The sequence below is a fragment of the Callospermophilus lateralis genome, chromosome 13, assembly GCF_048772815.1.
Source record: "Callospermophilus lateralis isolate mCalLat2 chromosome 13, mCalLat2.hap1, whole genome shotgun sequence".
Taxonomy (NCBI): domain Eukaryota; kingdom Metazoa; phylum Chordata; class Mammalia; order Rodentia; family Sciuridae; genus Callospermophilus; species Callospermophilus lateralis.
This window is the reverse complement of record NC_135317.1, coordinates 102,517,600-102,543,136: the sequence shown is the minus strand read 5'-3', so window position 1 is coordinate 102,543,136 and position 25,537 is coordinate 102,517,600. Positions and strand designations below refer to the sequence as shown.

General features: G+C 34.7%; 1 protein-coding gene across 4 annotated transcripts in view; it reads left to right on the top strand.

The window, feature by feature from the left end:
* The window catches only part of Rabgap1l (RAB GTPase activating protein 1 like), a 612,968-nt gene that overhangs the window by 167,217 nt on the left and 420,214 nt on the right, over nt 1–25,537 (top strand). For all 4 annotated transcript variants that reach the window (XM_076872863.2, XM_076872862.2, XM_076872861.2 and 1 more), the window contains exons 12-13: nt 6,940–7,033; nt 16,604–16,754. In XM_076872863.2, coding sequence (XP_076728978.2) covers nt 6,940–7,033; nt 16,604–16,754 — 245 coding nt within the window. The remainder of the gene's footprint in view (nt 1–6,939; nt 7,034–16,603; nt 16,755–25,537) is intronic.

Here is a 25,537-nt window from a genome sequence, read left to right as displayed (position 1 = left end):
TGTGTCTTTTCACTGTAACAAATCCTAGGGGTGTGTATGGCAATGAGCTGAATCCTATCAGCCTGCCTAGTGAATCACTGAGCCTTCAGAGTGATCTTGAAGACCCTTGGCATAACCAGATAATTAAATTCTCTCTGCTTCTTACTGGGGGAGAGATAACAAATAATAATCAAGAAAAACAGGGCTGGGGCTATGGCTCAGTGGTGGAGAGCTTCCCTAGCATGCATGAGGCACAGGGTTCAATCCTCAGCACCACATATAAGTAAACAAATAAAATAAAGGCATTCTTTCCATCTATAACTACAAAAAATAAAAAAAAATAAAGAAAAACACGAGAAACAAATGTTCCATTTAGATAATTTAAATTATTCCATTGGTATATAGTGATTTTGCATCTACTTTCAGACTGGGAATTCAGCAAAATAATTCTTTGAGGAGATAGCTGCATGGCTACATTTTTAATTTTTTGATGAACTTCCAAACCAGTTTTCATAGTGGCTATATACTAATTTGCATTCCTACCATTAGTGTATGGGAGTTCCCCTTTCTTTGCATCATGCAAGCTTTGGTTTTTATTTTTCTCTCTTTGTATGTGTTTGTATCCTATTGATAATAGTCATTCTAATTAGGGTAAGTTAATATTTCATTTTAGTTTTGATTTGCTTTTCTCATATACTCACTGGCTATTTGTTTTCTTTTAAGAATTGTGTATTCTGGTCTTTCTGCTATTTTAAAATCAGATTGTTGTTTTTGTTTTTACTGTTGAGTTGTTTGTATTCATTGTATATTCAGGACATTAACCCTCGTCAGTTACACAGTTTGAAATATTTTCTCGAGTTCTAAAGGTTTTCTTTCACTCTTGATTGTTTCCTTTGCCACACAAAAACTTTTTAGTTTGATGTAGTCTCTTTTGTCCATTTTTGCTTTTTGTTTCCTGTTCTTTTGGATACTATGAAAAAAATCCTTGCCTAGTTCAATGCCATGGAGTATTTCCCCTTTTTTCTTCTTGTGCTTTTACCATTTGGGGTCTTACGTTTAAGTCTTTTTTTTTTTTCCTTTTTCTTTGGGGTCCTGTGAGGATTCCTCTGACCTTAAGGGTCTATACGAAGAGAGAGAGCGACAGCATGCACTGACCCCTTTTATTGAGAAGAAGCTATTCAAATGAGGCAAGGGGTCAGGTTCCTTTAAGTCTTTAATCCCTTTTAACTTGATGTTTGTATATGATGAAAGAGTTTCAGCTTATTTTTCTGCATATGGATGAAGAATTTTCTCAGCAATATTTATTGGAAATACTAATCTTTTCTCTTTTTTTGTATTCTTGGCATGTTGAAAATCCCTTGGCTGTAAATGCATGGATTCATTTTTGGGTTCCCTCAAAATGAATAGCCCATTCCATTGGGCTATGCATCTGTTTTTATGCCCCATGCTGTTTGGGTTACTGTAGCTTTGTAGCCTATATTGAAGCCAGGTAGTGTGAAGTCAGATAGTCAGTTTTGTTCTTTTTTCTCAAGGTTGCTTTGGTTATTTGGGGTCTTTTGTGGGTCCATAAGAATTTTAGAATTTTTTTTTCTATTTATGTGAAGAATGCCATTGGTATGTGTTGTAGGAATTGCATTAAATATGTTGATTGCTTTGCATAATATGGACATTTTAACAATGTTGATTTCTCCAATCCTGAGTATGGGATATATTCCATTTATTTGTATCTTCTTTAATTTCTTTCATCTATGTTTTATAATTTTCAGTGAATATAGATCTTTTGCCTCCTTGGTTAAATTTATTCCTAAGTATTTTATTTTTTGTAGATATTATAACTGGTATTGTCTTCTTCTTGATTTCTATTGATTTTTGTATGTTGATTTTATATCCTGTGATTTTTCTTAATTTTTTCATTCTAACAGTTAAAAAACCCTAAGACTCCAGTTTTTTTTTTTTTTTTTTTTTTTAAATCTTTAAGATCATGTCATCTGTAAACAGGGATAATTTCACTTCTTCCTTTCCCATTTATTTGCCTTTCTTCTTAAAAAAAAAAAGAAAAGAAAAGAAAGAAAGAAAGGAAATGGTTCTCAATGTGTTGCCCAGGCTGACCTTGAATTCATGAGCCTCCTATAGCAGGCTTCTGAGTAGCTGAGATTATAGGTGTATACCTTTGCTCCTGGCTTTTGTATGCTTTTCCCCTTCATTTGCATAGTTGTTTTGGCTAGGACTTCCAGTACTATGTTGAACAGAAGTGGAGAATGCGGGCATCCTTTTCTTTTTCAAGATCAGAAAAAGCTTTGAACTTTTCTTTGTTAAGTGTGATGTTACTGTGTAATGCCATATATGGCCTTTATTGTGTTGGGGTACATTTATTTCTCTTATACCTAATATATGGATGGTTGAATGTGTTAAATCTTGTCAAATGCTTTTTTTTTTTTTTTTTTTGCATTTGTTGGAATGATCACATTGTGTTTGTCCTTCATTCTGTTAATGTGGTCTATCACATTTATTAATTTCTGTATGTGAAGTCATCCCTGTATGACTTAACATACACAACTCAGTTTGAGTAGAACTCATTTAGAGGAATTCTTCTCTAAATGTTTGGTATAATTTATTAGTGAAGCCACCCGTCCTGGGCTTTTCTTTGTTGGGATGAATTTCACTGGGTATGGTGAATGAATCTTAATAGATTCTGCTATTGAAGCTTTATAACTAAAGACTGGATCTATCAGAGGAACACAATTACCTTTGTGTATTTTATTTCTTGGTATACTTCATTTTGGGTTGAATTTGACTGGAAAACTCTGTCCTTCCTGTACCTATATCTATCCCCACATTAGAGGTGTCTTCAATCATAATTTCTTCAAATATCCCTGAGATCCGTGAACCAGGGAAGTAAAGCTCATACCATGAGAAGGAAGGCTGAGGCATGTTACTGTACCCAGACTGCCGACAACTGCCGTCTGTGCTTGGCTAGTCTACTTCCAGACAGAAATGTTACACACCATTGCCATGTACTGTTGAATCTGATTTGCTAGTATTTTGTTAAGGTTTTTATATCTATATCTATCAAGGAAGTTGATCTATAGATCTGTTTTTTTTTCCTTATAATGTTCTTGTTTGGTTTTGATTTTATATCCTGTAATTTTTCTTAATTTTTTTATTCTAACAGTTAAAAAGCCAGAATAATTCTGGCTTCATAGAAGGAGTTTGGAAGACTTCCCTCCTCTTCAAATTTTAAAAATAGTTTGAGTAGAACTCATTTAGAGGAATTCTTCTCTAAATGTTTGGTATAATTTATTAGTGAAGCCACCAGGTCCTGGGCTTTTCTTTGTTGGGAGACTTTGTTACCAAGTCATTGTTGATCTGATCAGATTTTCTATTTCTTCTGAATTTATTCTTGATTCTTTTTGTGTGTCGAGTAATCAGTCCATTTCTTCTAAGTTATGCAATTTATTGGTATAGAATTTCTCACAACGGTTTCTTAGGATCCTTTGAATTTTGTTTGTATCAGGTTTGATGTCTCCTTTTTTATTCTGATTTTATATATTTGAATGTTTTCTCATCTGTTTTTTTTTTTTTTTTTTTTGTGATCAATTAGCTTTTAATTATTGGCTAGTTACATACATTTAAAAGATATCCAAGAAGTAGATACTATAGTTAAGCATAATAATTAAACTAACATTATTATTGAAAATATTTTAATCTTTTATCACTTTTGAGCACTTGGAAAGAATATTTATTATTTTATATATGCAATTATGAAGAGCTTTCATGATTTTTAATTTTCTTTTCTTTTTTTTTTTAATTTTTTTTTATTCAAAACATTACAAAGATTTCAGAATCACATCGGTTACACATCCACATTTTTACATAATACCATAATAGTAACTGTTTTTGATGTAGGCGTTTTTTGCTGTAATCTTTCCTCTTATAACTGTTTTTGCTATATCCTATAGGTTTTGGTATGCTATATTTCATTCTTCTCAAGAAAAACTTAAATTTCCCTTTTAATTTCTTCATCGATGCATTGGTTGTTTGGGAGTGTGTTGTTTAATTTCCATGTATTTATAAATTTTCTAAATTTCCTCCTATATGATTTCTAGTTTTATATCATAATCATAAGTAAAAGTGGAATGATTTTAATTTTCTTAAAGCCTCGTCTTGTGGTCTAAAATATGATCTCTCTGGAGAATGTTCCATATGCAGTTGAGAAGAATATGAATGCTACAGTTGTTGGATGGTGTATTCTGCATGTCTGCTGAATCCATTTGTTCCTGAGTGTAGTTTAAGTCCAGTATTTCCTTGTTGACTTTTTGTCTGGATGATCTGTTCATTGCTGTAAATGTGATTTGAAGAACTCTCTTTAGCATTTCTGATAAAGCAGGTCTGATGATTACATAGTCCCCTGGGTTTTGTTTGGAAAAATCTTTTTCTTTCCTTTATTTCTGAAATATAGCTTTTCTATATCAAGTATTTTTTGTTAGATGTTTATTTTTTTCCTCCAATACTTTGAATATATCATTCCATGCTATCCTAGATTGTCAGCTGAGAAATTCAATGATATTTATATTAACATTCCTTTGTATATGATATCTCCCCATTAACCCCCCCCCCCCATGTATTGTTGCTTATCTCTTGCTGCTTTCAGAATTTTCTCTTTGAGTTTGGATAGTTTGTGTATTTTATTTCTTGTTATACTTTATTTTGGGTTGAATTTGACTGGAAAACTCTGTCCTTCCTGTACCTATATCTATGCCCACATTAGAGGTGTCTTCAATCATAATTTCTTCAAATATGCCTTCTTTTGCTTTTTTCTGGAGCTTTTCTCCTTTTATGTGAAGGTTTGGTCTCTTGATGATGTCTCATAATTCTTATAGTTCTTTTTTTGGTTATTGTTCCTTTTCACTCTTTTATCTTTTTGCTTCTCTGAATAATTTCAAATGTTCTGTCTTCCATCTCATCGATTGTTCTGCTTAATAGATTCTGCTATTGAAGCTTTCTGTTGATTTTTTTTTTTTAGTTCAGTGATTGTATTCTTCATTTTTAGGATTTCTGTTTTTTTTTTTTTGGTGTTTGTGTGTGGCAGTATTCATGCTTTTTTCATGTATTGTTTCCAGGTTTCATTAAATTTTCTATCTGTTTTCTTGTAGTTTAGTGGACTTTGTTTTTTAACAATTAATTTTTAAAATTTGTTCTAAATGAGGACAATTCTGAATTCTTTGTTGATCATTCCATAGGTTTCCATTTATTTGAGTTCTATTATTGGAGCTGTATCAGTTTCTTTTGGAGGTGTCATTATTCCCTGATTTTTCATAATCCTCCTTTCCTTGCATGGTTGTTCACGTATCTGACAAGACAGTCCTTCTTCTGACCTTTACATGTGCTCATTGGCAGGGATACAACTTTGCTGTTTAGTCTAGTCTGTGATTTTGGATAGGTCCATCTGGTGATGACCCTAGGCATGTGGAGCTTGATATGAGTTCTTTAGTTGGCTCACTCCATGCTTTTTATTGGCTGTTGGATGGAACTACTAGCTGGCTCTGTTATCAGTTGGACCTAATTGGCTGGGTATTGTTATTGTTTCTTGTTAGGCTGATCACAGAATGTATTCCTATGCTATTTGGGATCTACAATTGGCAGGTGTGTTAGTTGTGCACTGAGGTTGGATAGAATTGCTGTTTTGAACAAGTGGGACCCAATACTATGTTCCTTAGAAATACATGATTGAACATAGCTCCCCTGTCTTGGAGGGGGTGGGAGCTGTGAGATGGGCTCTTGGCTGAGCTGAGTTACTGTTGGACTTCCTGGATCAAGCAGTTCTAGTCCTTGTGTTTTTCCAAAAAGCACAGAGGTGGAAGTCTCCCTGACTGGGTAGAATTTTGGTTGAATTCTGCCACTGCTTCCCCCCTAGGCCAAGCTAGTATAGCTCCTTTTTTTCTCTGAGATCAGTGGAGGTTGGAGTCTCCCTTCCTGTATGGGGTTATTGGATAGGCAGTTTGACTATGTGAACCAGCTATTTGCCCTCTTGGGTCAAGCCATTTTAGCCCCTTTGCTTCTTTGAAATTCATAAAGGTAGGAGATTCCCTGCTTGGGCAGTATTATCAGGGTGATTCTCAGGCTAGATGTGGAGACCAGCAGTCCAGGGGTTCAAGACAGATTATTTTTTTTTCAGTGTTCTTCTGAAGGTGACTAGCTTTATCTTGCAGGTTTGCCTTGAGGTTGGCCATTGTCTCAGATTGTGTGCTGTAGTTGGCAGGAACATAAATATGCCACCAGCAATTGTGCACTCTTTGTTTCCACCTAATCTCTTGGGAGATAAAGCCATGGTATTTCTCCTCATTGAACTGAACTGGAATGGGTCCCCTGAGAAGTATCTGGGAATGCTAGGGAGACTGGATGACTGTTTCTGGTTCTTTTTCCTCCTGTAGAAGTTGTAAACCCAGGAAACTCCTCTCTATCTGTAGATATGCCCACATGGGAATGAGGGAAAGGGTGGGACAATCACAGTGATACTGTTCCTCTTTCCTTTCTAATTTGATTTGTTTAGTTCTGTGTAACATAGGTGTCTCAGGCTTATTTCCAGGTGATGAGGTTTTCTAGTCTATGGATCATTGTCTTCTGTAGGGAGGAAGGGGCCTAAGACTTCTTACTCTGCCATCTTGCTGACACCTCATAAACTTTTAAAAGATTGCTATCTTTCGATAAAGCTATTTATTATAAATATTTTCAGTTTCATACCAGGTAAATATGGATGAGAATTACATAATTTTTTTGAAAATATTTGTGCACTAAAGATAGATTACATTAATAAAGTTTTAGTGTAATTTTTACAATATTGTTTGACTTTTTTATTAGACACTTAGTTATGCTTCTTGTTTTATAGTATATAAATATCTACTGTAATACATAATGCAATGTTTGTTGGTTTTGATTTTGTGTTTTTTTTTTTTTTTTCAGAGAGTGATAATGAACTCTCAAGTGGAACAGGTGATGTGTCTAAGGATTGTCCTGAGAAGATTCTGTACTCTTGGGGAGAATTGCTAGGAAGATGGTAAAAGTTTATTTTTCTTACTGAAAATTTTATATTTATATAGTTAATATTAACTTGTTAAAATAAATTTTGCTTTGTGTGGTGGCGAACATCTATAATCCCAGCAGTTCAGGAGGCTGAGATATGAGGATTTCAATTCAAACCTATCCTCAGCAATTTGGTGAGGCCCTAAGCAACTTACTGAGACCTTGTCTCAAAACAATAAAATGGCCTGGGGATGTGGCTTAGTGGTTAAGTGCCTCTGGGTTCAGCCCCTGGTATCAACACAAAGCAAAGAAATTTTAATATTAAATCTACCTTAATATTAATATCATAATGTACTTACTTTAAAAAACATAAAATTAAAATGTAACCCATACATACTCCTTATATTTGACTAGGTCGTTCTCTAGTATGTTCTTATTTAACTTGCTTTCAGAAGATATTTGTCTTATTATTTCATTGAGATATAACATTCTTCCAAGTTGTCAATTTTTTTGCTACATTGCCAACACTATATATATATTTACATTTTTGACATTGCCAAATCTATTATCACTTAAAAGGTAATATAGAGGTTAGAATTAATCATTTTATCATCAATTATAGACTGTAACACAGTCTGTTTTATTCTTTCTGTCTTAAATTCTTACTCATTTTGGTGTGGGGGGCTACCAGGGATTGAACTCAGGAGAACTCAACCACTAAGCCACATCCCCAGCCCTATTTTGTATTTTATTTAGAGACAGAGTCTTACTGAGTTACTTAGTGCTTTGCTGTTGCTGAGGCTGGCTTTGAACTCGCAATCCTCCTGCCTCAGACTCCAGATCTGCTGGGATTACAGGCATGTGCCACTGTGCCTGGCAAATTATTACTTTATTTTTTGGAATATTTTCCCTGGAATTATTATTATTTTTTTAAATTAATTTTTATTGTTGGTTGTTCAAAACATTACATAGTTCTTGATATATCATATTTCACACTTTGATTCAAGTGGGATATGAACTCCCATTTTTACCCCGTATACAGATTGCAGAATCACATCAGTTGCACAACCATTGATTTACATATTGCCATTCTGGTGTCTGTTGTATTCTGCTGCCTTTCCTATCCTCTACTATCCCCCCTCCCCCCTCCCCTCCCTTACCTGGAATTATAAAAAAAGATACTCTATTTATGTTATTATGTAATAAATACTCTTGTAATTTTAAGACAGTTTTTTATGTAAGTTTTTAAAATTTATATATGACAGCAGAATGCATTATAATTCTTATTACATATATAGAGCCAATTTTTCATATCTCTGGTTGTATACATAGTATAGTCACACCAATTCGTATCTTCATACATGTACTTTGGATAGTAATGATCATCACATTTCACCATCATTAATTACCCCATGCTTCCTCTTTTCCCCTCCAATCCTTCTGCCCTATTTAGAGTTTGTGTAAGACAGTTTTTTTTTTTTTTTTAAGATGACCAGAACTGTCATATCTCTGTCCTCCATACCAGTACAGACATAGAAACCTCGAATTATTATTTAATCTGTACATCAGGTTAGATGTATGCAGGCTATCCAGGAGAGACTATAAAGTCTAGGCAGAATCACACGTTTCGTATAGAAAAGAGGAATAAAGAATACTTAAACTTTCTTTTATCTTCTTTAGAGATATTCCCTGTGATAGTCTTCTGTATACATCCTAAGAGATTCCTGAGTTAGGATTTAGGGAGTAATTATTTACAGTTCCCAGGGTTGGAAAGTTTGATTTCTCATTGTGAAATCCAGATACAAGGTTTATTTATTCTGACCAAAGTGTTGGACCTATTATGTTTTCAAGGAAATCCCCTGAGATGAAGGGAGTGTCAGCTGCATCTTCTTTTTAAATGAAGAAAATTTTATTTTTGTTTATCCTATACATGTAAATAAAAATGAACATATCAAATACATGTATGAAGATGTGAATTTGGTGTCAACATACCTTATATATAATAAGAGATATGTTAAATTATTGTATAATGGTGTATTACGAATTGTACTGCAAAATAAATAAATAAATGAAACATTAAAAAATATAAAGCGGGGGGGGGGGGATGAACATATCTTAGACAAGGTGTGTAACTCATTAACCAGTAAGATATTACAATTAATCAGAATGACTGTTTGATTTAGAGTCTTAAGATCTTTAGCAGACAGTTCATTTGCACACTAACAGGAACATCTGCATAACTGTGGACAGAAACTATTTGCATTGCTATCAGTTTTCTATACATTACTCCTGTCTGTTGAGAATTTAAACTATAGTCAGAGAGAAATTACTATTCTCCTCAAAACAATCCCAGCTGGAAAACCTAAAGATGCTAGGCTTTTCAAAGAGGTTTTAATGCAGAGAACTAGTTTATATTGAGTTAGAAGTCTGAAAAAATTGAAAGGATATGTTGAAGTAACCAAGATAGAGGAAGCAGCTAAAACCTCTGGAACACGAAAAATAAATTAGAAGTGTTGTTACCAGAATCTAGGAACTCAAAAGGAATCTGAGGATCTGTGTGGAACCTCTGAAGAGGGGTACACATCTGGTTGCTTAGACTCCTGAGGATACTCAGAGCAGCTAAAGTTTGGAAGGAACTGTTAGGAGAGGACATTTGCTTAGTTCTTCACTTTTGAAGTGACATCCCAACTCTGAACTAGAGGAGGGCACTATATGATTGATGGTTGTGCTTCTTGGAGGATGTTAATTGGTATTAGTATTTCTTAGCAATTGTGATATAGCTCGTACTTGGAATGCATTCCCTTATTCCTATTTTCTACTTTCCAACTGCACCTAGCTATTTCTTATTGGCAGAAGTTAACCTGGAAACCATCTTGGCAGTTGAGTCTGGGATATATAGTTCGCAGATTCTCAGGCCTTCCATCATTGAATAAAAATATACGAAGGTGAACTTGTAGTTGAGAGGCAGTACGTTAGGGTTGAAAATAGCTTATTTTAATTCTCACTCATGCATGTATATGGGCTAATTAAATTGGATATTGACTTTTTTTTTTTTTTTTTGGTACTGGGGATTGAGCTCAGGAGTACTGAACCATGAGCCACATCCCTAGCCCTATTTTGTATTTTATTTAGAGATAGGGTGTCACTGAGTTGCTCAATGCCTCCTTTTGCTGAAGCAGGCTTTAAACTTGTGATCCTCCTGCCTCAGCCTCCTGAGCTGCTGGGATTACATGCATGTGCCACTGCGCGCAGCTAATTGTACAGTCTTAAAACCCATGCTCTTAAAGTAGGGACTGATAAATTAGGGGTATTGAAGAATCAAGAAGAAACAGCACCAACAGCTTGCTCTATTAATCTCCTTCATGTTTTTATTTTTTAAGTTTATTTTTCAAGTTTATGGACCTTTATTTTATTTATTTGTTATGTGATGCTGAGAATTGAACCCAGTGCCTCACACATGCTAGGCAAGTGGGTTACCACTGAGCCACAACCTTGGTCCAAATCTCCTTCATCTTTTATCTGAAGGTATACTACAAAACAAACAAGAAAATCCTAGAACTAATAAGTGAGTTTTTTAAGGTCAGTATGTGAACACCACTCTTATTTCTGTATACCAGCAGTGGAAAATCAGAAATGAAAATTTAAAGATGTGTGAATGCACCAGAGGAAAACATGAAATACTTATGTAGAAATCTAGCAAACTATGTGCTAGGTATGTATTTTAAAACACTGGAAAACATTAATGAAAGAAATCAAAGAAGACCTAACTAAAAGGAGAATTATATATATTCATGGAATGAAAGACTCACTATTAATATATCAGTTGTTTCCAAACTAATCTTCATTCTAATTGAAATTTCAGAATTTTTTTGTATTGACCAAGCTGATTGTAAAATTTATATAGAAGGACAAATTAACTAGAGGAGCTAAACTTTTTTTGAAAACGAAGAACAAAGTTGGAGGACACACTGCCAGATTTTAGGGATTGCTGCAATGTTATAGTAATTAAGAAAGTATTGATGAAAGGATAGACACATAGCTTGGTGACATAGAGAATTCAGGATTAGAGCCATACAACCTAAACAGACATTTTCCAAAGAATATACTAATGGCCAACTAGGACATCAAAAGAGTCTCAAGGGTCTGGGGTTGTAGCTCAGTGGTAGAGTGCTTGTTGAGAATGTGTGAGGCACTGGGTTTCATCCTCAGTACCACATAAAAATAAATAAATAAAGGTATTGGTCCATCTAAAAATTTTTAAAAAAGAGTCTCAAAGTAATTAGTCATCAAGGAAATGAAAATCATTTCATGAAATGAAAACAGTGTAATTGATATATTTTGAGGAAAAGCTGATAGAATTAGTTTATGCCTCCTATGTGGCTTGAGAAAAAGAACTAACCAGTAACATGCAAAATTTTTCCTTGAACTTCAAGAAGATGTGCCACTTACTCAAATATGAAAGACAAGGGAGGATAAAGTAAAGATTTTGGAGAGGCTGAAATACCTTTTAAACATCCAAGTGAATGTGTCCATTAGTCAATTTCATGTAAGATTGAATTCAAGAGAAAGATATGGAAGGAAATATGAGCTTGGGAGCCATTACTGCTTGCATATACTTTTAAAAGTTATTAGAGAAGAAGGTGTGAGATTTCTTAGTGAGTATAGATAGCAAAGTCATACAGGGACTGAACCCTTGACCACCCCAGTGTTGGGAAGTTGGAAAGATGTCAAAGATCATGCAGAAAGCAGGTCAGTGAGATAGGAGGACCAAAATAGAAACCAGGTGAACTAAGTTGATTAAGGAAGTAGTAATTAAGTGATGATAGTTCAGTTTACATGAAGCCATAGAATTCCACCGAATTCAGCACTTTGGATGTCACTGGTGTCTTTGGTAAGAACAGCTTCAATAGAGAGGTGGGAGTGAAAGCCCAGTTGTGCCAAAGAGGAAGAGGAATCTGTAGATATAGATAGCTCTTGAGTAGTTTTGCTATAAAGTGATAGTAAAAATTGGGAACACCTTAGGAATCAGATGAGGGTTTAGAAGTCATTAAAAATTGACATGGGCAATATAACATGTTTGCATGTTAGAAATGGTCTAGGAGAGAGAAAAGTTGATGATGTCAGAGGAAGATGACAGTTGCAAGAATAGTTGATAAACAGGGAAGAAGAGGTGAATTTTGTTGACTAATGGAACGGTTATACCCAGGAGCACAGATAGGTGATTGCAACAGGAGGAAAGGTGAGACATGGCTATAAAATCACTGAGTAAAATACTTACGATGTGTCAGGTACTATTTTAAGCACTTTACATGAGTTATTTCATTTAGTCATCACAATAGCACTCTAAAGTAGGTATTATTATTATCTATATTTTAGAGGTGAGAAAACCAAGGCAAACCTATATTAGATATTGAGTATGAAAATGCATAATAACAGGAAATATCAGGAAATGGATAACTTAGTCAAGGTCCCACAGTCAATGTGTAAAGTTGGGTAGGTATGTAGCTGGATCAATTTTTATAGGCACATTAGAAGTACTAGTGAGAGAGTCAATAGACTAGGAAACGGATACCCTTGCCCAAGCAATACTTAAAACTTCTAGTCATAATTTTAAAGAGATCATGAGGATGACAGTTTCATGACCAGTAAACAAAAAATTGAGATATAATTGATACATGCTTCTATAAACATTGCAAACCTACATGTCAACAAATGTGAAAAAAACCCAATAAATCCTCAAGTGCCAACCACCCAACTTCAGTAGTTATCAAAAGAGAGATAATATGAAAAAGGTTTTGAAACTAAGATTGCTCCTGATTATTTTTTTAGTGAGGTAATTTTGAGAAAGGAGGAAAACTGGTTTACAGAGAAGCTAGTTGGGAGGGAGTCACATGGTTGATAGGTCTATGTCAAACTCATTGGCCTTTAGAAAACTTGCTGCATCTTTTCCATTTGAAATGTTTTTCCATTTATTTGAGTCATGACAATGGAAATGAAAAGTGTAAAACTTGCCTAACCTAGGAAAATTTATGTCTGTTAAACAAAGATTGGTAGTTTAAAAAATTGCTCTCAGAATTTCTCTTTAAAACATTAGTATTCATTAGATTTAGAAATTTTCAAAGTCTCAGCAATAAAAGGTGGCATTTATATGAAGATAGTTTTGTAATTTGTTAAGGTAAAGCACTTGTACAGGGGCCTACCTATTGTGCTTTGAGGAAATTTTCTTTTAAGTGGAGAGACAGCCTGTATTCTCAGTGATCTTTTAAATGAAATGTAGCTGAAAATATTTTGAATTTATTCTAACACAACTAAATGAGTCTATTAAAATAAAGCAAAACTGTTATAGACAAAAATTAGAATTCGTGTATTTAATGATACTCCAAAAGCTACAAAGGAAAATATTTAATACTAATTTTAAATCACCAGAAAAAATAAGGAAAATATAGAAAAGAAAACTTAAGAACAGACCATATAATAGTAATGGGTGGCTTTATAAAAGATTGGAGTTTCAGTATAGTGAAGAAAGAGGGAGAACATTTGTCAGGGGAGATCTTACAAAAATCATCTACTGTAACATTTCTTAAGTTATGTATATAAATTCTGCACATCCAAGTCTTCTCATTGGATTGTGGTGACAATTGCTGAGGTTATGACATTTTGGAAAGCAACCAGGTTTTGGGAGAAGCATGTAAGTTCAGACTATGACATGCTGGTATTAAGGTGCTTTGAATCTTCTGGAGCTCAGAATCCCTGTGCAGAAGTGATAATGTGAGAGCGAAAGTGTTAGATCACTGGGGGCAGAGTGGTGAAGGAGCTGGGGACACCTAAGAGACATGGAGGATTTCATGATGGGCATAAAGAAGGAGTGCTTTGTCACTGAGGCCAAGGTTACTAGTAAGAGTGGTCAACAGTGAATGGACTGAACATATCCCCTGAATTTAGTGGCATGGAGGGAGGTCTAGATTACTTTAGTGAAAACTTTTCAAAGAGAAAAAGGGAGAAGCCACATTAAACTGAGTTTGGGGAGAAGAAATAGAAATGAATGAGTATATGACTCTTTTGAGAGATTCCATGTTGAAGGGTAGGAAACAACATGAGATTTATGTGGAATTGAATGAAGATTTCTTGTACCTAGAGGTATTAATTGGAGTTTTAGTAGCTGTAGATTCAGTGATGACTTTTGAACTACATACATCATGTAGCAAATGTTTTATTTAATTATATTGAATCCTTATATGATAATTCAAATCATTTTGCCTTTCAATTTAGAGAAAATGAGCTTATCCCTTTGTGTATTATTGCTTTAATTAATTCAATTTTCTGTACCTCGAGTATAGAAATTCAGTGTCCATCACACCATATGTTTTTCTTATCCAAAATATGATTAGAGCCAAACCTTAAGTTACAAAAGATCATTTCATCACTGATCCTGGTGCTCTTGTGACATAATATTCTTTGGTCATCTCAAATTTAATTGGATAAAAAGAAAAGTCAGGTGGAAGAAAGTTCTAGGTGTCAAATGGTTTTCTCAGCTTTAACTCTTGAAAAGAGTAATTAACACTCTTCTACTTAACATATTTTGTCAATTAGATTTAATTATCATGTTTTTACAAATTATCTGAAGTAATATTTTAATTTAAATCCATAAGAGAAATCTAAAGAATTTAAATCATTATTGTTTTTTGATGATGAAATTATTTAAGCTCATTGCACATACTTCAGGCGCCATAGGAATATAAATGGGACTCTTTCTCTTTTAATTCTGTTACAGATCTTCAAAATATCTTTTTCGAGTATACTGTTCCATATTCTTTTCCTGTGCATGTTTAAAAGCAGGTTTCAAAATACTGTATTTAAAATCATTCCTCTGTACTATTTTGAGACCTGTTTTTGTCACTTAGTATAGTTATGTTCTTTAATAATGTTAAATCATGTAAACCCTGCCTCTTTTTACTTTGAGTTGATTTAAGGCCATCTGTATTATCAGCTTGGGTTCTCTGATCCAACAACGCAAAAGTTTAGCTAGCTGAAAGCAGAATGGGTATAAATCTGATGATTTATTTAAATACTGATTCGACAAGTTTATTTGAATTCGTTGAAGTTATGGAAATGAGTATAGGTTTTGCCAAGATATCCAGATCATGGCAGCGTGAGGAAAAAAAAACAAAACAAAACATTGAACATATTGTGTCAGAGGAAGGGCATGCCAAAACTGGGGTCTGTGCTAGAGATGAAAGAAAGAGTGTGCATAATCTAGAAAAGTAGGTGGGACACCAATTTTGGAAAGCAGACATACGGACTCAGGCTTAAATCTTGAAGCCAGAGCTTGGAGTAGGCCATACCAGAATACATCATCAAGTTTGGAGTCCAGATAGTGGAACCAGAGTCAGCTCTAAGAGATGAGTAAAATCTGAGCAAAAAAGCATAGAATGTAGCTCTAGATTCAAGCTAGGCACCGGGAAAAAGATGAGTAATAGAATTACATGAGACTGGGAACTATAATTCTCTTTCCTGTCAGGTGGCAGGTTATCATAGTATCATACCTGTATGTGTTCATGGATTTTAGGCCAAGAAACATTCACCTTGTTCTGATTTTAAACACCCTTGAGAATGGGTTATGCTCATAGTGTGTGTTGTTCTTGTGGCAAGGTGGACTTGTATAGGTTCTGGTCCCTATAGGGAAGGGTAAGTTCCATCCTTTATGGAGCACTTGTAGTTAAAATAAGGCAACAAGACAAATTCCAAAGTGCAAATAATGAACTATTCTTATCAAGAAGTTCATTTTAGATAATTTTTAATCTGAAAGATCCTTCACATGCTGAAACAGAGTTCCGAGAGAGGTGACCAAGACATAGACTTCCCAGGGGAATATGGGTCAGAATGTAGGTGTCACAGGAAACTAAACTATGTATATTTCATGCCTTCTATACTGTGGAGCATACTTTTCGCGCTTGGTGCAGTGGACCTGACCTCAGAGAAAAGAGTGTAGTCAGCATGTGGTAGGCCTGTGATCCACTTGATAGCCTACTAGCCATCCTACCAAACATTCATCTCGGGGGATTCAAATATTTGTCTTTATGCCTTGAAATGCTGCTAAGAAATATGTAGCTAACATTCATTATTCTGAATAAGTTCACGGGGTGATTCAAAAAGTACATGAGAAGAAGAAAAAGCTTTCCCTTAAGGTAGGATAACATGGCTTACCAGGAACTAAGATAGACTAGACAAAAACAAAAACAAAAGTCAAAAGACATCATAGAGCTTGAACACTACTCTTGTTTCATGCCTGGTCATTTTTCTCTTGACCCAGGCTCATGCTCCCCACCCCACTTTTGTGTTACTAAGAATTGAACACCTCAGGACTGCTGTACCACTGAGCTGCATGCCCAGCCCTTTTCTTTTGTTTTGAGACAGCTTCATTAAGTTGCTGAGGCTGGCCTTGAACTTGTTATCCTCCTGTATTAAGTCATTGGGATTACAGGTGTGCTCCACCATGCCCAAGTCCAGGCTCTAATTTTAATATAAACTAGTCAATACACTTTCCATAGCAACAGCAGTTCAGGAATGGTAAAGGGAATATGAATGGTTTGTTTTCTTTCTTCAGGCACAATAACCTTGGTGCACGACCGAAAGGGCTACTCACTTTGGTGAAGAGTGGTGTTCCCGAAGCATTGAGGGCAGAAGTATGGCAGCTGTTAGCGGGCTGCCATGACAACCAGGCAATGCTGGACAAATACCGAATTCTTATCACAAAGGTAGGACACTCTTTTCATATTATTTTCATGGAGTATCTTAAGTTAATTCTGTTTTTCATAGCTCCCACAAGTCATAATGCTTTGAACTTCTTTAAAAATAGTTATTTTGGTGTTGTGCACTTAATAATTCTGACTTTTGTTTTGAATACTTGTTAAATAGTGGTAAGTGATGTTCATATTATCTATGAGCAATTTATGCCTAGGTTTCATTTTTTTCATTCAAGTGACTTTATGACTTTTTATTTTAAATGTTTTTTTTGATGGACCTTTATTTTATTCATTTATTTATATGTGGTACTGAGAATTGAACCCAGTGCCTCACACGCGTGAGGCAGGTGTTTTACCACTAAGTCACAATCCCAGCCCGACTTTATAAATTTTATTTACCAAATTGAATATACGATTGGCTCTTGGTATCCTGAGTTTTGCATCAGCAGATTCAATGAACTGTGGATCCAAAATATTTGGTGGGAGGGGAAAGCTTGTGTCTCTACTGAACACTTAAGCTCTCCCCCCCTAAACAATACAGACTAATCAGTACTTATATTGTATTTACATTATATTAGGGAATATAAGCACTCAAGAGATGGTTTAAAATATACAGCCGGATTTACATAGGCTGTATGTAGATGCAATTCCATTTTACATAGAGATTTGAACATATTTGGGTTCCCCAGGACCATCCTGACTTCAGATGAGCTAGCTACAAATATGAGGGTTCCCATAGACTCCCTGAGGTTTGATAATTTGTAGCAATGACTTAGAACTCAGCAAAGAGCTCTACTCATGATAGTTTTATTTTTTAATAGCAAAACAGTGCAAATCAGAATTAGCCAACCAAATCTATTGCCCTTTTAAAGAGCTTTCCCCTAAGTCCGAACCATGATTCTACTTATATCCTTTGACCAGAATTCTGTAATAATAAGAAAGAGTAGATATTTGGAGGACAACTGCCATTCTCTGCTTTAGGTTGCTTATTAATAGTATTTGAGATTTGTCTTAGAATAATTTGTTTTTAAAATACATGTACATCTTAGTTTATATTCAGAATGGCGAATGTTACTAGTTGCCATTTGAGATTGACTAGCATTGTGTAATTAAGATTGTAATATAAATATTTCCACATTGAATTATAAATATATGACAACATAAACTTATGTTATTTCTATTGTTAACAGTACAATTAATTAAAAACATAATTTTCCTTCAGACATTATAGAAATGTGTTGCTCTGATCATGTGCCTATATTCAAGCTCTCAAGTCATAACATTTCTAACAGGATGTACAATGGAATACTTAATTTCATTGTCTTCCTTATATCATAGCCAGAGATAATAATAAGATGAATACTGTCATTATTTCTAAAAATGATTTTCTCACTTTTCTGTGTTTAGGAGTAGAAATGAGACAGCAAATGCTTGTAGCCAAGAGTGTATTTGTGTATTTTGGGGCTTACCACCACTTAGTGGGAAGAGAACAAACATGCAGAGGATTTTCAGTAAGAAGTGTTTGCATATTTGGCACTTATTGGTCATGGTTTAGCAGCTGTTAGTCTCCTCTTTTGCTCTAGTTAATTTTTTCTATCTATTAATGGAATAGCAAGATTTAAAGGTCAGTTAATGAAATGTTCCAGCTTGAAGAAACAGTGTTGCTTCATAAAAACCTTACTAGAGGCTCCAGGTTGCAAGAAAAGAAGGAATATAAAGTGTTTATGGAAAAGCTACTTTATGACTTAGCTTCTATGAAAAAGTCATCTCTCATCAATTCTATAGTAGGAGTGCTCTAGATGAGAAGCAGAGGCCACAGATCACCTTCTGAAACACTCATCCAAGGGGAGTGAACATGTAGCCTTCAGGCTGGGTCTAGCCTGCAGAGTTGTTTTGTGTAGCTATCAGAACATCCAAGAATGATATCCATCTCTGGCTCAATTTGACTTTTTTTTGCTGGCACGATGAATCACTGAGCAATAATAACATTTTCATGTATTCTGTGGCATTTGATATGGGGAGGTTATGTATATTTTAGGGCAACTTGAATTTCATCTAGTATAACAGAATTATATATGTAGTTTCAGTAATTATATGACATGTGTGATATAATTTATCAAATCTTGTGGTTAGTGCTTATAGCAAATATTAGGTTATAGCCTTTTGCTCTTTTATAGAAGTGAATTTGTAACATTCATACTTAGTACTTTATTAGAATCCAAACAAACCTTTAATTAAAAAACTTTCTGAAATAACAAAATTACCATAATTTTCTTCCTACCCCTTGAAATTTTGTTTTCTTTCCCCCCCTGAATCGTTTCTTCGAGAAGTCTGTTCCTTTTCATTTTAAGGCATTTGAGCTTTGTTGTTTGAAAGACCTCTCCCAAGTATTGAGTATTGCAATCAGTGTGTATTTCTACTTTAAAATGTAGAAACTTCCAGTCACTGTTAGACCAGGATGCAAGAAAAGACCACTGACTCCAATTAAAATCAAATTAAAGCAAGCTTATTATTTCCACCGGCCAGGCTGCCTCTCCCAACAAAAACCGCAGGAACAAGACAGCCTTGCAGCTTTCTTGCAGCCCATCTTTATAGCCCAGAAAGTTACACAAAGGGGGGTTACATGAAGAGTATAACACAAAGGCTAGTTTACATTTTTGCTGGCCCTGACATCAGAATTTATGAAGGTCATTAGAGCCTCAGAGAGGGTCGTTATCTGGCCAGGGAAGGCCAAGATTTGTGAGGCGTCACTAAAGTTTCAGAGAGGGCTGCTATCTGGTCAGAGAGACCCAGGCATGGGTGAGTTCAAGGCACGGACAGGCATTCCAAGCAAGTTCAGAATTTGCAGTAATTTATAGTAAAGCCAAAATTATCTTCTCATGGCTTTGTGGTGAGATGGCTCCCAATTTTAAGAGAAAATCAGGCTGGGTCTATCATCACCTGACTTTCATAAGGACACATGAAGTGAATAACACCTGATGAAAATCAATTATGAATGGTCAGATTTGTCTGCACCCTCCTGCCCCCAGTGAATATCTTGGAATGTTTGAATCCAAAAACTTGACTTTGTAGTGATTATATGACTTATTATTTTTGTGGATTATGCAAATTCATATATCATAAAGTAAAATGATATCTTCTAAAAAACATTCTTAAAGATTTCTGATATAATCAAGACCACAAGGTAAGTGTTAATCTCATTCACTTATTAATTCATTCAATAACTTCTTTATTATTAACAACATTTTTTCTTTTTTAAAAATTTTAATTTGTTATATATGACAACAGAATACATTATAATTCATATTACAACTATAGAGCACAATTTTTCACATCTCTGATTGTATAAAAAGTAGAGTCACATCCTTTGTGTCTTCATACATGTACGTAAGGAAATGAATACCATCACATTCCATATCCCCTCTCCCTTCCCCTCCCTCCCCTTTTCCTCTTTGCCCTATCTAAAGTTCATTTAATCCTCCCATTTACCTTCCCTGAAGCATATTATGAATCAGCAGCTTAAATCAGAAAAATCACTTGGCATTTGGTTTTTTGGAATTGGCTAATTTCACTTAGCATTATATTCTCCAGCTCCATCCATTTACCTACAAATGCCATGATTTTATTCTCTTTTAATGCTGAGAAATATTCCATTGTGTATATATATCACATTTTCTTTATCCATTTATCTACTGAAGAGCATCTAGGTTGGTTGCACAGTTTAGCTATTGTGAATTGTGCTGCTATAAACATTTATGTGGCTGTTTCCCTGAAGTATGCTGTTTGTAAGTCCTTTGGGTATAGACCGAGGAGTAGGGTTGCTGGGTCAAATGGTGGTTCAATTCCAAGTTTTCCAAGGATTCTCTATACTACTTTCCATATTGGCTGCACCAATTTGTAGTCCCACCAGCAATGTATGAGTGTGCCTTTTCCCCCACATCCTCGACAACACTTACTATTGTTTGTATTCTTAATAGCTGCCATTCTGACTGAAGTGAGATGAAATCTTAGAGTAGTTTTGATTTGCATTTCTCTAATTGCTAGAGATGTTGAACATTTATTTCATATATTTGTTGATTGATTGTATATCTTCTTCTGAGAAGTTCCTTAGCCCATTGATTGATTATTACATGTGGATTTCCAGTTTTCCCAGCACCATTTGTTGAAGAGGCTATATTTTCTCCAATATATGTTTTTGTCCTCTATTCTGTACCATTGGTCTACCAGTCTATTTTGTGTCAATACCATGCTGTTTTTGTTACTATTGCTCTGTAGTATAGTTTCAGGTCTAGTATAGTGATGCCACCTGCTTCACTCTTCTTGCTAAGGATTGCTTTAGCTACTCTGGGTCTCTTATTTTTCCAGATGAATTTCATGACTGCTTTTTCTATTTCTAAGGGGAATGCCATTGGGATTTTGATTGGAATTGCATTAAATCTATATATTGCTTTTGGTAGTATGGTCATTTTGACAGTATTAATTCTGCCTACCCAAGAACAAAGTATATCTTTCCATCTTTTAAGGTCTTCTTTAATTTCTTTCTTTAGTGTTCTGTAGTTTTTATTGTAGTGGTCTTTCACATGTTTCATTACGTTGAATCCCAAGTATTTTATATTTTTTTGATGCTATGGTAAATGGGTAGTTTTCCTTATTTCCCTTTCAAAGGATTTGTCACTGATATACATAAATGCATTTGATTTATGGATGTTGATTTTGTATTCTGCTACTTTGCTGAAGTTTCCTAGAAGTTCTAGAAGTTTTATGGTTGAATTTTTTTGAGTCTAATAGGTATAGAGTCATATCATGGACAAATAGTGCTAATTTGAGTTGTTCTTTACCTATCTGTATTTCTTTAATTTCTTTTGTCTAATTGCTCTGGCCAGTGTTTCAATAACTGTGTTAAATGGAAGTGGTGAAAGATGGCATCCCTGTCTTGTTCCAGTTTTTAGAGGGAATGCTTTCAATTTTTCTCCATTTAGAATGACGTTGGCCTGGTGCTTAGCATAGGTAGCTTTTACGATGTTGAGATATGTTCCTGTTATCCCCAGTTTTTCTAGTGTTTTGAACATGAAGCAGTGCTTCTATTGAGATGATTATATGATTGTTATCTTTAAGTCTATTGATGTGATGTATTACATTTATTGATTTCCATATGTTGAACCAACCTCGCATCCGTGAGCTGAATCCTACTTGATTGTGGTACACAACACATATCTTTTTGGTATGTTTTTTTATTCGATTCACCAGAATTTTATTGAGAATTTTTACATCTATGTTCATTAGAGATATTGGTCTGAAGTTTTTTTTTTTTTTTTTTTTTTTAAAGAGAGAGTGAAAGAGAGAGAGAGAATTTTTAATATTTATTTTTTAGTTTTCGGCGGACACAACATCTTTGTTTTTTTTTGTATGTGGTGTTGAGGATCGAACCCGGGCCGCACGCATGCCAGTGAGCGCACTACCGCTTGAGCCACATCCCCAGCCCAGAAGTTTTCTTTTTTTGATGTGTCTTTGCCTTGTTTGGGAATCATGGTGATATTGGCCTTGTAGAATGAGTTTGGAATTGCTGCCTCATTTTCTAGTTCCTGAAATAAATTGAAGAGTATTGGTATTAGTTCTTCTTTAAAGATCTTGTAGAACTCAGCTATGTATCCACCTGGTCCTGTGCTTTTCTTGATTGGTAGACTTCTGAAGGCATCTTCTGTTTCATTGCTTGAAATTTATCTGTTTTAATTGTGTATATTGGGCTGGGGTTGAGGCTCAATGGTAGAGTGCATGCCTAGCATGTTGAGGCACCTTGTTTGATTCTCAACACCACATATAAATAAATGAATAAAATAAAGATTCATAATGTCTTTTAAAAAATAAATTGTGTATATCATCCTGATTCAATTTGGGCAAATTATATGACTGTAGAAATTTGTCGATGCCTTCAGTATTTTCTATTTTATTAGAGTACAAGTTTTCAAAAATAATTTCAAATTATCTTCTGTGTTTCTGTAGTGTCTTTTGTGATATTTCCTTTTTCATCATGTATGTTAGTAATTTGAGTTTTCTCCGTCCTTCTCTTTGTTAGCATGGCTAAGGGTCTGTCAATTTTATTTACTTTTCCAAAGAACCAACTTTTTGTTTTGTCAGTTTTTTTTCAAGTGTTTTCTTTTGTTTCCATTTTATTTATTTCAGCTCTGATTTTAATTATTTCCTGTCTTCTGCTGCTTTTGGTGTTGATTTGTTCTTCTTTTTCTAGTGTTTTGAGATGTAATGTTAAGTCATTGGTTTGTTGACTTTTTATTTTTTTTAAGGAATGAACTACATGCAGTCAACTTTCCTCTTAGAACTGCCTTCATAGTGCCCCAGAGATTTCAATGTGTTCTATCTGTGTTCTTATTCACCTCTAAAAAATTTTTAATCTCCTTGATATCTTCTGCAATCCATTGTTCATTCAGTAGCATATTATTTAGTCTCCAGGTGTTGGAGTAGATTTTATTTCTTACTTTATCATTAATTTCTTATTTCATTTTATTATGATCTGATAGAATACAGATCTTTTTTATATTTGCTAAGAGTTGCTTTGTGGCATAGTATATGGTCTATTTTAGAGAATGATCCATGTGCTGCTGAGAAGAAAGTGTATTTGCTCATTGAAGGATGTTAGTTAAGTCTGTTATTGATTGTATGATTAAGTTCTGTAGTTTCTTTGTTCAGCTTTTGTTTGAAAGATCTATCCAGTGATGAAAGAGATGTGTTAAAGTCACCCAAAATTATTGTATTCTGGTCTGTTTGAATCTTGAACTTGAGAAGAATTTGTTTGAGGAATGTAGATGCTCCACTGATAGGGGAACATGTATTTGTAATTGTTAAGTCTTTTTTGTGTATGGTTCCTTTGAGCAGTATGTAGTGTCCTTCTTTATCTTTTTTGATTAACTTTAGCTTGAAGTCCACTTTATTTGATATGAGAATGGAAACATCTGCTTGATTCTGTAGTCCATGTGAGTGTTATGATTTTTTCCAACTTTTCTTCTTCAGCCTGTGGATGTGTTTTCCTATGTAATGTGTCTCCTGGAGGTAGCATATTGTTGGCTTTTTTTTTTTTTTTTGATCCAATCTGATAGTCTATATGTCTTTTGATTGGTGGATTTTGGCCATTAACATTCAGTGATATTATTGAATATTATTTGTATTCCCAGCCTTTTAAAACAATTTTTGGTATTTAACATGTCTTGGTTTCTCCTCTGATTAATTTTTGCTTTAGTGTAATACCTCCCTCTGCTGATTTTCATCATTGTTTTTCATTTTCTCTTCGTGGAATATTTTGCTGAGGATGTTCTTTCTGTATTGCAGGCTTTCTAGTTGTAAAATCTTTTAACTTTTGTTTGTCATGGAGGATTTTTATTTCATCATCAAACCTAAAGCTTAATTTTGCTGTATATAGGATTCTTGTTTGAGGTATGAAGACATGAAATGGTGTGAATATACTTTGTAAACAACCAGAGATATGAAAAATTGTGCTCTATATGTGTAATAAGAATTGTAATGCATTCCACTGTCATATATAATAAACAAACAAACAAACAAATAAATATTCTTGGTTGGTATCCATTTTCTTTCAGAGCTTGGTATATGTTGTTCCATGATCTCTGGCTTTGAGTATTTGGGTTGAAAAGTCTTCTGAAATACAAATTGGTCTCCCCCTATATGTGACCTAATTCTTTTCTCTTGCATCTTTTAAGATTCTATCCTTATTCTGCATGCTAGGTATTTTTATTATAATATGCCTGGTATAGATCTGTTGTAATTTTGTACATTTGGTGTCCTGTAAGCCTTTTATATTTGGAATTCCAATTTATTCTTAATGTTTGGGAAATTTTCTGATATTATCTCATTGAAGAGATTGTGCATTCCTTTGATTTGAAACTCTGTGCCTTCCTTTATCCCAATTACTCTTACAATTGGTCTTTTGATGCTGTCCCATAATTCATGGATGTTCTGTTCATAGTTTCTAACTGTCTTCACTGTGTGATCAACTTTATTTTCCTGGTTGTATACTTTGTCTTCATTATCTGATGTTCTTTCTTCCAAGTGATCTAGTCTGTTGGTGATGCTTTCTGTTGTTTTTTATTTGATTTATTGTATCCTTCATTTCAAGGATTCCTGACTGGTTTCTTTTCAGAGTCTCTATCTCTCCCTTGAAGTAATCTTTTGCAACCAGTATTTGCTTTCTTATATCTTTGTTGGAGTGATTAATTTTTGCCTGTATTTGCTCATTTAGGTCATTCTTTAATTCACAGATAATTTTAATTATGAACCTTCTAAACTCCTTCTCTGATATTTTATCAACTTAGCTGTCCATGGGTTCTGGTATTATAGTGTCCTGGTTTGTTTGGGGCACTTTCCTTCCTTGTTTTTTCATGTCGTCTGTGTCTTCCTTTCTTGCAGTGTGGATCTGAGATATTACAGATTGTACCCTATATTTTTGTAGTATCCGTGCAGATTGTCTGTACCTCACCTTGATGTTGGGCTTCCAGGCACTTCTGGTGTCCCTTAGTGTATGCCACTGCAACTACAGGTGGTGGTGGTAGTAGCCAAGGTAACTCGGGATAATAGTGGAGGTGCCCCAAGATGGATGTAGTGTCTTACAAAGATGGGACTGAAAGGGTGGGCTTTCTGTCTTTGGGATGCCTGCTCTGAGATGCAGCTGCTTCTAGCCTGTCTGTTGTCAAAAAGTAGGTGCTACTGCGTGGGGAGGGCTGTGGTGATGTGTGCAGTGTCCCAAGATGAAGTGGGTTAGGCTTGGGCTC